This window comes from Sceloporus occidentalis, unplaced genomic scaffold, assembly GCF_023333645.1.
Source record: "Sceloporus occidentalis isolate IW3139 unplaced genomic scaffold, rSceOcc1.0.p SCAF_1, whole genome shotgun sequence".
Classification (NCBI taxonomy): domain Eukaryota; kingdom Metazoa; phylum Chordata; class Lepidosauria; order Squamata; family Phrynosomatidae; genus Sceloporus; species Sceloporus occidentalis.
In genome coordinates, this window is record NW_028316981.1 from 97,145,763 (window position 1) to 97,161,398 (window position 15,636).

The following is a 15,636-nucleotide window of genomic DNA, read 5'->3' on the forward strand; positions in this document are numbered from 1 at the left end:
CATTTTAAAAAAAATAGATCCCAATTAAACTGGCAGGAAGAAAAATACTGATGCAGTCTATAACAAGCACATTTGACTTCAACCCCTGCAGCCTAAGTTTCCATCACAAGCCTGTGAATCTTATTTTAATTTTTAGAAGGCAAACTGTTACTGCTTTGCCAGGAAATCTACAGGGGCAAATAATAAATGGGACAAGGCTCTTCTCTATTTCTCTTACCTTTTTTGAGGGAGGGAGCAGTCAATATGTTAACTAGCCAAGTAGGACACAGTTGTAGAACTACCATTGGCCAAGATTCCAAGAACCACTCAGATTCAAGTAAAGGATTATGCTAGCCCACAAATTACTTCTGAAACCAACCTCTTTCAAAAACAGCTTGCCCTGGAACATTAAAAGACTACTCTTCCAGATGGTAATTCTTGAGCCCCACACCTGAAGTAACTTCACAGTATTTGAAACCTGGCCCTTGGCTCCATAACCAATAAATAGGAACTGAATGCACTAAGAGTCACCTGCTCTGATTAACTCCATATCCCATAATAAAAAGATGCATTCTGGCACAAAAGTGTAGCAGTGCTAGCTTTAGGGCAAAGTTTCAGGTCCTGTCTCATCAATCACAGGACCTTTCTGACCATCACATGAGTTTACTAACACAACTCTTCTTACACTGCAACAGCAACTCTCAACACCAAGAATAAGCTTGTGGTGTAAGAAAAAATCTTACCACCACAAGACATCTGGGTCAGCCTATCCAATCATACAAGACAAAAGTAAACATAAGCACTTTGTTTGCCATTTCGTAAGCATAATGTATGTTACTTAAGTTTACAAAAGTTCTGTAGCATAATTCTGTCTAGTTTTACATTAGAACTTTATAGTTCTGTAGCATAATTTGGAGGAGAATCTGCCCTGATAATTTTGCCTGTAGCCCGTCTTTTGACTGCTGTCACCAAAGCAGCACATCCAAACTTACCACATTCTGCTCCACATCAGAACAGACGACACTCCTACCACCAACCTGGACCTCAATTGGCTTACTTAGTATTCGACGAGCCAAAGCCTCCATGGCTCTAGGGAAGGTAGCAGAGAACATAACAGTCTGGCGATCAGGTCTTACATTGTCTACAATGCGCATAACCTGTTGTGAGCAAAAAATTAAAATTAATACCAAAATCCTTTTCATTTTTAAACAATCCTGGTATACATTTGACAAGAGATTAAAACACTCCCATCTTTTGGTGGGTAATAATGATAAAAATAATAATAATGACAACAATTATTATTACTATAGCCCGCCTCTCCCTGGAGGATCAGGGCGGGTTACAATAAAAAATAAAACACAGTAAAATAATAACACAATCCCTAACCCACAATTCAAAATACAACAGCATAAAAATCAGTTATTAAAATCGCATTAAAAATTACAATAAAATTTCATCCCCATTACAATGAGGCCATATAAGGGAGAGTCAAGGAGGCACAGTTGTGGGACAGTGGAGAGGGCCCATGTATTAGTCTGGGAATGCCCGCCGGAAGAGATCCATCTTGATGGCTTTTTTAAAGGCCTCAAGAGATGTTATGTGATGGATCTTCTCCGGTAGGTCATTCCAAAGTTTAGGAGCGGCCGATGAGAAGGTCCTCTGGGTAACCACAGCAAGTCTGGTGTTCTTAGTCTATAGATAATTTGTCCCAGAGGACCTGAGTGTGCTGGGTGGATTGTATGGAAGGAGACATTCCTTTAAGTAGGGCTTTAAAGGTGATTACCAACACCTTATACTGTGCCCGGAAACTAACTGACAGCCAGTATAAAGATTTCAAACTGGAGTTATATGGTCACCTCTTGATTTTCCGGCAACCAACTTGGCTGTCATGTTTTGGATTAACTGAGGTTTCTGAGTTAGGTACAAGGGTAGCTGCATGTCGAGTGCATTGCAGAAGTCCAATTGAGAGATTACCAGAGCTTATATTACTGTTTCTAGGTCACCCGTTGCCAGGTAGGGTCGTTGTTGGCATATCAGCCGAAGCTGATAACAAGCGCTTCTGGCCATCACATCTATCTGAGCTGTCAACTGAAGGGATGAGTCCAGGAGCACTCCCCAACTACAAATGCAGTCCTTTAGGGGAAGTGTGACCCTGTCTAGGACCGGTGAACGTATCTCCATACCCGGTTTCAGGGTTCCTATAGCAAGTACAGTGGACCCTTGTTATACGCTGGGGTTTGGTTCCAAGATCCCCCGTGTATAACAAAATCCGTGTATGCTCAAGTCCCATTAAATATAATGACATAGCAAAATGGTGTCCCTTATGAAAAATGGAACATCAAGGTAAATTTATACTTTTTTTGAACATTTTCAAACCGTGTATGCTTGAATCCGTGTATAAAAAGTCCGTGTATAAGAAGGGCCGACTGTACCTCCGTCTTATCAGGATTTAACTTTAGTCGGTTTTCCCTCATCCAGATCATTATCGCCTTAAGACATTCATTGAGAGGAGAGATATTATCTTTAGTCACTGCTGCAGTCTGACACATAGAGAAATATATTTGGGTGTCATCAGCGTACTGATAACACCCTGCTCCATGTCTCCGGATGATCTCGCCCAGCGGCTTCATGTAAATGTTAAACAGCATTGGGGACAGAATTGCTCCTTGAGGGACACCCAATCTGAGTTCCCTCTTGGTCGAATAACTGTCCCCAAGCATCACCATCTGGAACCTTCCCGAGAGGTAGGATGTAAATCACTGCAGCGCAGTGCCCCTGATACCCAACTCTCGCAGGCGTTCCAGAAGGATACTGTGGTCAATGGTACTGAAGGCTGCTGAGAGATCCAAGAGCACTAACAGGGTCACACTTCCCCTGTCCATGCCCAGATGGAGATCATAGACTAAGGCAACCATGGCAGTCTCAACTCCAAATCCTGTAATAAACCTGTTTTGAAATGGATCTAGAAAATCAGCTTCTTCCAAGACCACTTGGAATTGATTAGAAACTGCTCTCTCAATTACCTTGCTTAAAAATGGTAAGAGCGAAACTAGCCTGTAATTATTTTTGTCCAGGGGATCAAGGGAAGGTCTTTTGGGGCCAAAAATATGGATTTTTCTATGACCCGTGGATACGTCGAAGGTGTGCCCTCCTCAGTGTCTCCCTCACTGGGCTTTCCTCGCAAAAGAAGCCCAGCCAGGGAGAGGCTTTTGGGCGATCGCGCGCCCTCCTTGGCGTTTCCTCAGCCAGGCCCCTTCGCTGAGGAAAGGGCCTCGGCCAGGAGAGGCTTTGGGGAAGGCGATTGCCATCCCCGGCGTCTCCTCGGCAGGACTCCCTCCCCAGGGAAGGGGCCTCACCCAGGAGAAGCTTTGGGGAAGGTGATCGCCGTCCCTGGCATCTCCTTGGCAGGGCTCCCTCCCCAGAGAAGGGGCCTCGTCCAGGAGAGGCTTTTCAGAGGGCGATCGCTGTCCCCGGCGTCTCCTTGGCAGGGCTCCCTCCCGAGGGAAGGGGCCTCATCGAAGAAAGGCTTTTCGGAGGGCGATCGCCATCCCCAGCGTCTCCTCAGCAGGGCTCCCTCCCCAGGGAAGGGGCCTCGCCCAAGAGAGGCTTTTCGGAGGATGATCGCCGTCCCTGGCATCTCCTCAGCCAGGCCCCTTCTCTGGGGAAAGAGCCTGGCGGAAGAGAGGCTGCAGGGCACGCGATCATCTGTCTCGCTGGGCTTTTCCCGTTGGAGGGAGCCGAGCCAAGGGGGGGGCTGCGGGGCAATCGGTCACCTTTGCCTGCATCTCCCCAGCTGGGCTACCTCTTGCAGAGGTAGCCCATCTGGGGAGAGGCTCGGTCAAAGTACTGCACTACCCCATAGATAAGTTGACCCGCGATTTTGGACACCATTTTGGAGCAAAAATTTCTCGACTTATATTCGAATATATACAGTATATTACAACCAGTTTCCTTATCTGCATGTGGCTTTGTATCTAGCCTACTGAACTTGTAGCACGTTGCAGCACAGAGTAAAATATGCACTAGGCAGGGACACGGATCTTTTTGTTTCGGATCCCTTGACACTTCTGCTACTTTTGGCAATCGTATCAAAGGTTTAAATATATTGGTTATTTGACAAGCACTTTTTCCTGAGCAACCATCAATAGCAGTAACATAACAGAAGTCAAGAATTTTTTTTTTACTTTAAGTACGTTCTTAGTCTTAAATAAAATGCATGAACAGTTTAGCAACCTCTCTTTCTTACCTGAGGCTCAAAGCCCATATCAAACATTCTATCAGCTTCATCAAGAACAACATACGTTACTCTCCGAAGATTTGTCACCCGACCTATGGAAAGGAGAGAAAAAAAAAGGGACGCAAAAATAAATCTACAGCTATTTCCCCTCAAGAACAAATGTAAATAAAAGATATATATTCTAACTAGCATCTAAACATTTAAAATTGTATTTATTTTAGAAAATAAATGCACCAAAAGCCTTATCTCTTTTTCCATTAACAGACATTTCGGCAATTGGGTACTGATGCATAAGGCCCATTATTTTATCAAACTCTTCTTTTGCATACCAGTACAGGGACAGAAGAACCTGTAAAATTCAGAAAACAGCCCTCACCAAAACACATCATAAAACTAAGACTGAGGTGAAGCAACGAGCCACATCAGCCATTATCTGTGAACGCCACCTAGAAAAAAACATATTAGAGATTACAGCGCATGTGTGGAAAGCAAAGTTCAACTGCTAATGGAAGTACTCTTAACAAAAGTCTCCAACCAGATTATACTTTGAAATATTTATAATGGAGTGGTTTAAGCAAACTGAAGGCAATAATGAGAGTTCTCTGATTGATTTCATCAGTAAAATATGTCACAATGATGGAATCTGGATAGAAAATTAGTAATGTGCACATAATATATTCTATACTTACAAAAGCAGTATAAAACTTAGAAAATAAAACCAACCATCCCAACTCCAGTGGCATCTGGACTCATGAACAATATGTCTTTTTGTCTTAAATAATAGTCTAAATTCAAAGAATAAACTAAAAAGGTCAACTAAAAGAGATTACCTGTTAAAGGCACAGATACAAAATGCTGTAAAACTATCCTAGAACAGTTGAGAATGGTACTGCAGCAAGTCTACACTACGTCTTTGATCCCCATTATGTGTGCAATAAATTCCACTCTATCCTCGGTGCTTCCTGTCCTCTTCCTAACACTGTACACCAGAGATGAACAACTTGCAGCCCTTCAGATCTTGTTGGATTGCATTCTCATCATCCTTTGCTATGGTGGCTCAAGACATAATGGGAACTACAATCCAATATTGGGAGGGCCTAAAATACTCCCCTCGTAGGTGAGCAGGAAGCTGCATGCAACTTAACATGGCAGATGACAGTTGAGACAGGGAGTCAGAAAAATGCACTCAGCCCACATGTGTGGAAAAGATAATCCCATGTAGGTGTACCTTTTTTAAAGCAATACCATCTGTTTAATATCTTGAAAGAGGACTTACGGGATCTTTTCAAAATCTGACACGGATGTCTGTGTCACTTTAGTTCTTAAAGGGTCTAGAAAGAGGGCAAAAACTAAACCCACTCCATCGACTCTGAGGAAGTTTAGGTATACACTGTAAGCTAATAAAACAGAGAATTCTTTAAACAGCATAGAGAAAAATGAAGTATTCTGCCCTAGTTTCCTTCCAGGTGATATTCTGTACTCTAAGGGACAAATCACATCCATTCCACCCAGTGAATATAGGGGAGGGAGCAGTTTCATGGCACGTCGGTTTCCTCTATTAGTTGGATTTATTTAGTTAGACCTGACTGGAACTATTGATGTCAAGAACGGGAAACTAAATCTGCATGAGAAAATACTGCTTTAATGATGTTTTTAAAGTAATTTAAGGTGAATAAAAGAAAGCTTTTCTTCTTGGACGTCTCAGTGCACATATAGCATGTTAATATCCTAAGACTAAAAACATTTTGGAAACATTTTCATTACTTATTCAACTCCTAGAAGTGTACATTACTTGGGAACAGCATTGTTGCACCTACCTCTGACAGCTTAATCTTGAAAGCCCAGTTCTATAATTCTTGAAGGGACTTTTTCCACAGAAGTTAAATGTCAACAGTTTAGTAGAGGTTTTGAAGTGCAATATTTAAACAAATTATCAAACACTATTTGAGAAGCATGCACATGGCAGTAAACAACATTTTAAAGCTGTAATATCTCATTTAATTTATCCATATTAAATAGGAAGACTTTTAGTTATGAAACACCTTTCATTTTTTAAAAATGTTCCCCTCAATTTAGAAAGATAAAGCTAAATTTCTTTAGCAAAAAGGAATAAATCATTTGTTGAATAAATGTCTTCAAGCAACAAACAGGTAATGTAACTTCAATATAAGTGGAAAAAACAGAAGTTTTTCTAAGCAAGCCAATTCAGAAATTCTGGTATAAATTCAAAACGGATGTATTTATTCTAAGAAATTCTTCACAAGCTATTGTCCTTCAAGTATATTTAAATCCTATATCAAAAGGCAATGAGCAGAGCCATTTTATGACAACAGACCACATTAGATATCACAGCTTCAACAGACACTTGAATTCCAAAAGCAAGTAAAGAAGAGCTGTCATGTTTATTTAAAATCAAAAAGTCTCTTCTTACCATTATTGGCTGCTAACATATCAATCATACGGCCAGGTGTGCAAACGATTACTTCAGCACCCCTTTTCAGTTCAGCAATCTAGTGAGGAAAAAAAGCAGAAGAAATTATTAAAGATTTATAATTCTTGATCATCATGCACTGATGTAGGAGCTGGACAGTGTGTGTGTGCATGCATATGCAGAAGTGGACAAAGCTTGTTATGGTATATGATCAAGGTTCTAATTTTGCTTCTTTGGATCCAACTCAGCTTGTGAAATTGCTCAAAGCTACTGAGTTTGAAAGCTAAAGAAAAGGATTCCAAACCATCCATATGCTAGTAGCAACATGAGCCAAATGATGAGAAAAAGATGGAAGAGTTTAAATACCTGTTCACTTATTCCCGTTCCTCCATATACACACACCACTCTAACTCCAAGAGTCTTTGAGAACTTCTTACACTCCTTTGTAATCTGTAATGCCAGTTCTCGAGTAGGAGTCATAATGACCGCTGAAAAGAACAAAAATTGGAATTGTAATCACAAAGTTACTGTACCTAAAACACCCCTATGTAGAAGCAAACCCCAATTGCAGTTTCAGTACAACTGTTTTCCAGCCAGCTGTGCTTAGAATACATGTATAGAAACATTTCCATTCATAAAAGAAATGTGGAAACTAATGACACTACTCCCTTTATGAAGAAACAGTATTTTATGTAGTTGTAGTTCTGGTATTTTGAGAAAACAGAATTTTATATGCAAATAGGAAACATATCCAGCTCTGCCCAGGTTGCTTACAGAGAAAAAAAGCAGTTTTCTGAAAGAGTTACTATTCAATCCCAAATTTGCACAAAAAATGTTTGTGATGTCAGCTTAAGCGTGCTCTATAATGCTGAAAAATAAAACAAAGAAAAAAACTAATAATTCAAAGTGTATTTGGAAGGTAGTTAGTGCGTGCCTTCAAGTTGTTTTGGACTTATGACAACCCTAAGCTGACTATAACATGGGGTTTTCTGGAGCTGAGTGTGTGTGATTCACCCAAGGTCACCCAGTGGGTTTCCAATGTAATCAGCAAATGAAGCATAAAACTGGATTCCATTTTGGACTCAATAATTTGGTGACTTCTGTGATCAGACATGTGGATTTTTATAGTATAATAGTGAGAGCAAACATGGTGTAGTGATTTCACTGTTGGAACTCTGACATTGGGAGACCAGGGTGTGAATCCTCCCTCAGCCATGGAAACCTGCTGGATGACCTTATCTAAGTCATAATCTCTCAATCTCAAAGGAAGGCAAGGGCAAACCCATTCTGAATAAATTCTGCCAGGAAAAACCCATGGTAGGCTCGTTCTACATCAAAAATGACTTGAATGCACACACCACCACCACCACCACCACAAGTATAAGATAAAGATATTTTAAATTATACAGTACAACCAACATGTCTGTAGGGGATACCTTGCACAGATATATGAAAGCATGGATAACAGCAAACCCCAGGCTGGGTAAGACTGAGAGGGAGGTAGCATTACCACCTGGTTCCTCCTTCCCTCTCAACCTGTGAGACCTGTTCAGTTCCCCTCATGCCCCTCTCCATGCTCACTGGTTCAAGGATGAGGAGGATGGGGGGCTGCCCCCTAGCTGTTGCTGCCCTCTGCTTTGTGTAGCTGCTAGCCAGCCAACAAATTCTGCCTCAGCCATGCTCAGCTTGCCACTACCCCCAGCTCATGCTTCTCCACCAAGGAAGGAGATGGACACTCCTTCCTCAGCTGAGAGAGATGCAGGGGACCCACCTACATGAAGCTGTGCACCTCATTCTCACATGTAAAAACAAAAGGAAGGCCAGCTGGCCAGGTGCAGCTGAAGCAAATGCTGCTGGTCAGCTGACTGCTAGCAAAAGGGGGCACTGCAGTGCGCCAGGCAATGACACTGCTTCTCTCCCTCCCTTGCCACCTTGAAAGAAGAAAGATGAGGAAGAAACCACAGACACCGGCCCCATGGATATAGGGGTCATACTGTAATACAGATTTAATAATTACTTAAAGCTCTTTGCCCTCTCCAGCTTTATTGGCCCAGGAGAGGCAATATCTTTATTGTGTAAGCAGTATCTATGTTGTGTAAGCTTGGATAAATTTATGATCCAAACTCAAGATTTTTAACTCCCCACACAACCCCTCCTCTAGAACCACATCTCTACAATATTAATAGTAGGCAGGGGTGCACAACCTAGGACCCATAATCTCCAGTATGTTTACTACCACTGCTAAATCTCTCCCACCAATTTCTCACCAATATCAAAAGGTCACTTTTTCTTCACTGCTGCTAGCAACAAGAAAGAGCAACCTGTATCAGGACTGCTAAAGATTGTCATAGAAATTGCTCTTTCCTCACTGGGAAGAGTGGCCTCTGTTTGGTACACAAAAATCTGTGCATGTATATATGTGCAGTCCCCAAACCAGCACCACATGTTGACCTAGGTTGTGCACCTCTTTTTGAGAGCTCATTCAGTTCAACTTTTATTCACTAAAAATTAATCTACACACTGGAATACCACGCCATCAAAAAGAAATATTGTGATTTGTGTCATCTGTACCTATTGGACCTTCCCCTTCTTCTAATGGTCTCTGGTCCATAATGTGTCTGAACATGGGCAACAAAAAAGCAATAGTCTTTCCACTTCCAGTTTTAGCGATGCCAATTAAATCACGTCCACTCATAATTGCAGGTATAGCTTGGGCTTGGATAGGAGTGGGCTTTTCATACCCATGCCTTAAAGAGGAAAAAAGAAGAAAGATCTTAAGAACATGACAAATACATTTCTGAGTCTACTGATAATTTACACAGCCTGAATATTAAATACAATGAAAAACATTACTTAACAATTTTATGATTAGTAAACTAGTGATACATTAGAATTAGGCCAAGATCCTACAGACTTTCAGCACAGCATAATTATATACCAGCAGTTACTTTGGATCCAACAGATATTCAGCTTAGGTTCACCTGAAGAACACTTTATGCAACTATTTTGATACTAGTATAAGGCCTCGGCAGGATTCTAGCCAATGTTCTTTGCAACTATTCTTTCATCTTGAATTATATGGTTTGTAGAGGAATTTCTTATAGCTTCTAAACAGCTGGTCTACAGTAATTGTATGTTGTAAATACTGTAATGTGAGTCATAAAATAAGGTACTAGTCCAGGATACTGAGTCTACATCTTGAAATGGCAAGCAGCATTTGCATATATTGCTCACTTACTTTTTCAGGGAATTCAGGATTTTCATAGATATACCACATTGCACCCAAGTTTTGATTGGCTTGGGACATCCTTTACCCTTGACAGTAATCCCTTCCATTTCCAACCGATATGCATTCACCTCTGCAACATACAACATTAATTAGTAAAAAAAACATAACTTTTTCACATTAGTAGCTGCACCCTTGTAATATGTTCTATATAAACAGAACAATTATTGACTATTGCAGTTTCCTTAAAAACATGCTAAGATTTGATAAGCTTTCTATATGACAACCATGACTATTGACTAGCTATACAGATTCACATACAACTGTGGTAGAAAATAAGAAACCTCAAGAGAACTCTCAATTTTTTTGGCTTATACAGCGTTTTCATACTGCTTTGCTCTCCCAGTTCCCTCTACTTCTTTCCGTCGATGGTGTCTTTGCTGACTTTCCAGTCAAAGACGCAGACTAAGAGGAAGGTACTGTGCCTCTGGGACAAAAAAAAAATGCAAAAATGAAGCACTTAACAGAGTGATGGAAAGACGCTTCTGCATGGCTCCATCAATCAACCGGAAGAGATATGGAATCTTGGAATGTTTAAAAAAAATCTAATCAGCCACTACCATGCCTACCCCTGACTGTGGCTCACAACTGATTCCTCCTGTGAATCAACAGTTCACCACAGGAAAAAGTTACTCATCACTGACATATAACACTTCTATTAATTGCTCTCTCCTTTCTAAAATAACACATCTCTCCTAAGGTATTTTATCAACATTCATTTGAAATGTGGCAATTCTGAAACCTGAGTTGGTAGCCATAATATTCTACAGTGTAACTATATAGTTGAGGGCTACAAAAAATGAATAAAACTAGTGGATCCAACTAAATGATACACTTTTGTTCTCATTGCTCTTGCTCCGAGAAGCCACTGTTGTTTTTTTCTTAAGAGTCTCTGGCCACTTTGGAATGGAATGGGGAAAAGGAAACAAGGAATCATTGTGGGCTAATTCTGCAAGGAAGCTGTATGTACACATTACATCAGAAATGGACAAAAGGCAATATTCTGTTACTGGATTGCAGTCCCAGTAGGCCTAGTCAACATAGCCAATGGCAAGGAAAACTAGTAGCTGCAAGTGTGGGTAGCCACAATTTGTTCACCCTTGATGAAGATCCCTACTGTCGCCACCTGGGCAAAGGATATAAAAGGCTGTTGCTGATACGAAAGGGCCCTCAGTTTCACTCTCTGCTTCACACATTCCCATGCTATTTCCTAAAATGGTGGGCATGCCCAATTTCAGATTCTTGCCCTTATAGTTGAGAAGACTCTTGCAAAAGAGCAGAAAGTGTCTAGTCAACTCTCAAAAAGACCAAGCAAGGCTAACGAGGATTTCCAGAAATCACCAATTCATTGTTTGGCATATTTACTCATTCCTTGTGACAGTAGATAGTCTAACAAATTGGAAATTCCTAAAGGCCAACATCCTAAGCAGTGTAACATTCCCCATCTTCTATTACAAACTTGCATTTCTAGAAAGTAATGATCCCAAAAGCAGGCTCTCTACAATAGCCTCCAAAGCAAACTAAGAAAAAAATTAAGAAAATGTTACAAAGACACTGGCTTCAATCCCTTTCACAAAAAGAACATCCCTTTCATAAAAAGTCATTCTTTTACAAAATGCTGATCAATCCACATGACGTTGCAGATGCTGCTCACAGGAAAGGGAGCTCTCTGTACAGACTCTCGTGTTGTCCTGGAGGGTCTTTGTATTCTCCAGACTGGATTGGAGGTAGATATGTACAGAAGAAGCTAGAACTGGGGGAACAATTCCTCTGTAATCCGTTCTATGAATGGGAGATTCCATGAGAAATCTGTAGCAGAATCTCTGTACCCAATGAATAGACTTTAATTCGGTTACTTTTCAATTGTATTACTCATTACCTTCTTGGGTCATTTTAGCTAGTTCTGGAACTTCAACATAGAAGTTTTTCCTGTATGTCTCATATTCAATCTTTCCATGATCCACTGGTTCCAGCAATTTCCTATGTTTGGTCTGATAACCAGTCAATGCAGTCTGAAGATCAACTTCTTCCTCTTCAGAGGAATACTGTTCAATTACAAAATAATGAAGTTCAACATTAACAGAATGTAATGTTCACACAGAATCAGCCTTCTGTTGAGCACATGTATCTCACCTTGAATGCTAGACTATGAATTACAATCACTTAGTGTTAAACTAAGCAGCCTTAATGTGGCTTGTCTCTTTGTTTGTTTTCAGGAAAATATTAGTGAAGGATGTAGCAATATACCATCTTCTCCCAACTGGTGCCTTTCATATCATTTGGACTGTAACTCCTACCAGCCACAGTGTGAGAGATAATGGGAATTCAAGTTAAGTTTCCAGAACTACTGACTATACTGCCCAACAATGTAACATTCCTTTCACTCCATTTTCACATTCTGAAAAAAATAATCTATATAAAATGTATTATAAAATATAAGCATACACAAATTGCACTTAATTTTCACAGCTTCAAAACCAACATTTTAATTATTCTTACAGACTGGGCATCCTAATACTATTAAGAGTACTTGCCACAGTTAAAAGTATTTTCTACCATATGGCCTTTTCAAGTGGGACTTTAGTTGCTGAAACAAATAATGTAATGCATTTTAATTACCTCCATTGCATCTTGATCATTCACCATGAGTTCTCCTTTTTTCTTTTCTGTTTCTGGAGATGCTTTTTTGGTTTTCACCACAGTTACTACTTTAGTAACTGTTGGGCCAGATTTCTTTTAAAAAAAATTATCATAATGGTTAGAAACTGTACAGAACCTAGGTTTGTCTAATACAATTCCATTTAACCAATGATATGAATCATCCTTCCACACAACTCTATATAACACTAATTTCAATCCAATGTTTTTCAGAATTCATGTAAATTCCTAATTTAAAGACTGAACAGCAATAAAAGTGATTTACCTTTTCACTTCCACCTCCACCTTTGACACTTCGCATATTAAATTTCTTGACCTCTTCTTTTACTTCTTCCATATATGCATCTAATGGATCTAACTCTTCATCCTCAATCTCATTACCTTCCTTTTCCCCTTCTGCAGTTTCTTCATCATCATCTAATTGAAACAGAAAACTTTTTAGTCATGTTTAAAGCATTTTGGAATACAGTCAGCTATGGGCATATAAATCAGACATTCACAGATAAGTTAATTAAAATGTTTCTGTAAGATTAACGACTGTAAAAACACTGTCCAAGAATTTTCTACATAATCTCATTAACTGTATTTGGAAGCTCCTACTAAATACAAATATTTATTTGTTTACATCTTGCTTGCAAACTACTGCTATCGCATCATGGGAATTTCACAACTTTCTATAGTTTAGAAGTTTATCTAGCTTATTCAGTTCAAGTCCTCTTCCATTCAGCCAATCCTAAAGCAACACAAACCAAACATAGCAAACTACCACAAGCTTCCACTAAATCATTACATCTCTGGAAAGGCAAGCTTCCCCACCTTTTCTACAATTCATTATCTTCTCCTTCATTTTGATACATTTGCATTTCCAAAGTCACAACTTCAGCAAAGCTCTGGGACAGAAAAGACTGGTCCTCCTGATTTACCTTCTTTGAATCTCTGTCCCACAACCTTGTGCAGGGGTGTAGTCCAACATCAAAACCTTGGCTATAATTTTTCTTCCCACATTCTCTCCAGAACTTAAAAACTTAGTATATATGAAACAGAGTGTTATAGAACCTTCTATATCCACCCTGGGACACATCAAACAACATACAAAGCCAATTTTCCCCCACAATAAATTAAAGAAGAAGTTAATACCATCATCATCTTCTAAGCTCCACTTCTTCCCCTGTTTCATCTCTTCAATTTCTTTCTTCAGTTCTCCTATATTTTCCATAGCTTTCTTGCGTTGTTCTTCTCTCCACTTCTCTACTCTTTCTTTTCGTTTTCTCATTTCCTCTTCTAGCTTGTTCTGATCAAAATTCTATGAGAGAGAAAAAAAAGTGTTCAAATGAAATGTGATTTTTGTCAAAAGTTGGTTGCAGAACCAACCTTTGCCATGCCAAAGCAAGTACACCAAAACATGGTTACTTGGTACATCGGACATCATCTTAGGACACCTGAGCTTCCCTCCTGACTGGAAAAGAACAGTAAAGACATACTGCAAGCATTTTGTTACACGCTGCAGTCTCTTTTCAGAAAAAAGAGCAAACACACGCCGTGGCCCCATTCCGGCCAAAAAAGGAGTGGATAAGATCCATTCTTTTTTTGGCCAAGGAAAAGCAGGCTCTGTCAACCCCACTGCAGCCCAATGGCAGCTTCGTTACGCTCCGGCAGCGTGGAGCCTGAAAACACCATGCTACCAGAGCATCATGAGGCTGCCCATGTCTGAGCAACTTCAAGCCAGCTCCTAGGCATCATCTCAGCATGCGACATGTAAACGCCACACACCAATGACACCTGGAAACAGGCTTATTTCGCCCGTCTGTTCGGGTCCTCAGTGAACTGTATGAAGATTTCAGAAACAATGAATTATGTCTGTTATTCAACAGTTAAGCTTTACAATGGTACTAGATATACATTTACAGCTAGACATACGTTTACATCTTTATCCTTTTCTTCTTCCTTGTCCTCTTTCTCTTTTTTCTTTTCTTTGTTAACTTCCACACCTTCTACCTTTTCTTTAGAGCGTGATCTGAAAGGAAGCATCAAGAGTTGTGTATGAGTGACAAAGCACTTCAACTTGCCTTGTGTGGCAAAAGTGGAGCAACAGGAACTATCATGCTATTAAATACAGGCTTTGATCTGCCACAACGTTGAATGATGGTTTAGCATTATCTGAATGAGCTGAGCTTCAAGCTCATTAGCTCCTCATTCTTCTGGCACAATTAAAAAAGACCAGAAATGATCACTTCTATTTTTAATCAACTGCAGTTAAAACATTTCTAAGTTATGCAAATTACAATTAGTCTTTCATTTCACAGAAAAAAATGTGAAATGTTGAGCCTGTGAGGATTCTCCGTGTACTCTGCAAAAAAGTATTCTCCCCACCTTTTCCACTGAGTGGATGGCATACATTGTCCCTAAGGAAGTTGAAAAAGTAATTCATGTGTGCCAGTGAGAAGGGGGAAGGATTATTTATTTATTTAATTATTTCACTCATACCCCACCTTTCTCCCAAAATGGAATTCAAAACAGCTTACAATATTTTAGAAAAACAAAGAACATCTAAAACATTTATTACAAAAGTTTAAAGAGAATTAAGTATCAGTATTATTAAAATATGGTTAAAACAGTTAAAACATATTTATAACATACAAAGAGTTTCATTAAAATTTTAAAAAATTAAAATTACATCACATCATGTTACATACACACATACACAGACACACACACCACAACTCTATAATTAATATTCAGAGGGCCTGTCTAAATAATAATGAGAAGAGAGGGGAGGCTAAATGGATCTCTCGCGGAAGGGAGTTCCAAAGCCTGAGAGCAGCCATGGAAAGGGATATCTCATGAGCCCTCATCAACTGTGCCTGGGAAACTGTTGGCACTGTGAGAAAGCCCTTTTCTGCAGATATTAACACACATTCTGGCTTATATAAGGAGATAAGGTCTTTCAGATAGTCTGTACCCAAGCAGTGTAGGGCTTTAAAGATTAAGCTTCAAAAACCACATTCCATATGCCCTTAATGTCTTAATGCCAGTTAAAGAAAATAG

At 39.8% G+C, this 15,636-nt stretch overlaps 1 protein-coding gene across 3 annotated transcripts in view; it reads right to left on the reverse strand.

Annotated features, from left to right (window-relative positions):
• DDX46 (DEAD-box helicase 46) overlaps positions 1-15,636 on the reverse strand; it is a 46,119-nt gene that overhangs the window by 21,759 nt on the left and 8,724 nt on the right. For all 3 annotated transcript variants that reach the window (XM_089529950.1, XM_089529943.1, XM_089529935.1), the window contains 11 exons: positions 14,509-14,605; positions 13,729-13,894; positions 12,857-13,008; positions 12,553-12,666; positions 11,813-11,978; positions 9,886-10,006; positions 9,219-9,394; positions 7,014-7,135; positions 6,648-6,726; positions 4,226-4,308; positions 972-1,136 (listed from right to left, as the gene is read on the reverse strand). In XM_089529950.1, the coding sequence (XP_089386076.1) occupies positions 972-1,136; positions 4,226-4,308; positions 6,648-6,726; positions 7,014-7,135; positions 9,219-9,394; positions 9,886-10,006; positions 11,813-11,978; positions 12,553-12,666; positions 12,857-13,008; positions 13,729-13,894; positions 14,509-14,605 (1,441 nt within the window). The remainder of the gene's footprint in view (positions 1-971; positions 1,137-4,225; positions 4,309-6,647; positions 6,727-7,013; positions 7,136-9,218; positions 9,395-9,885; positions 10,007-11,812; positions 11,979-12,552; positions 12,667-12,856; positions 13,009-13,728; positions 13,895-14,508; positions 14,606-15,636) is intronic.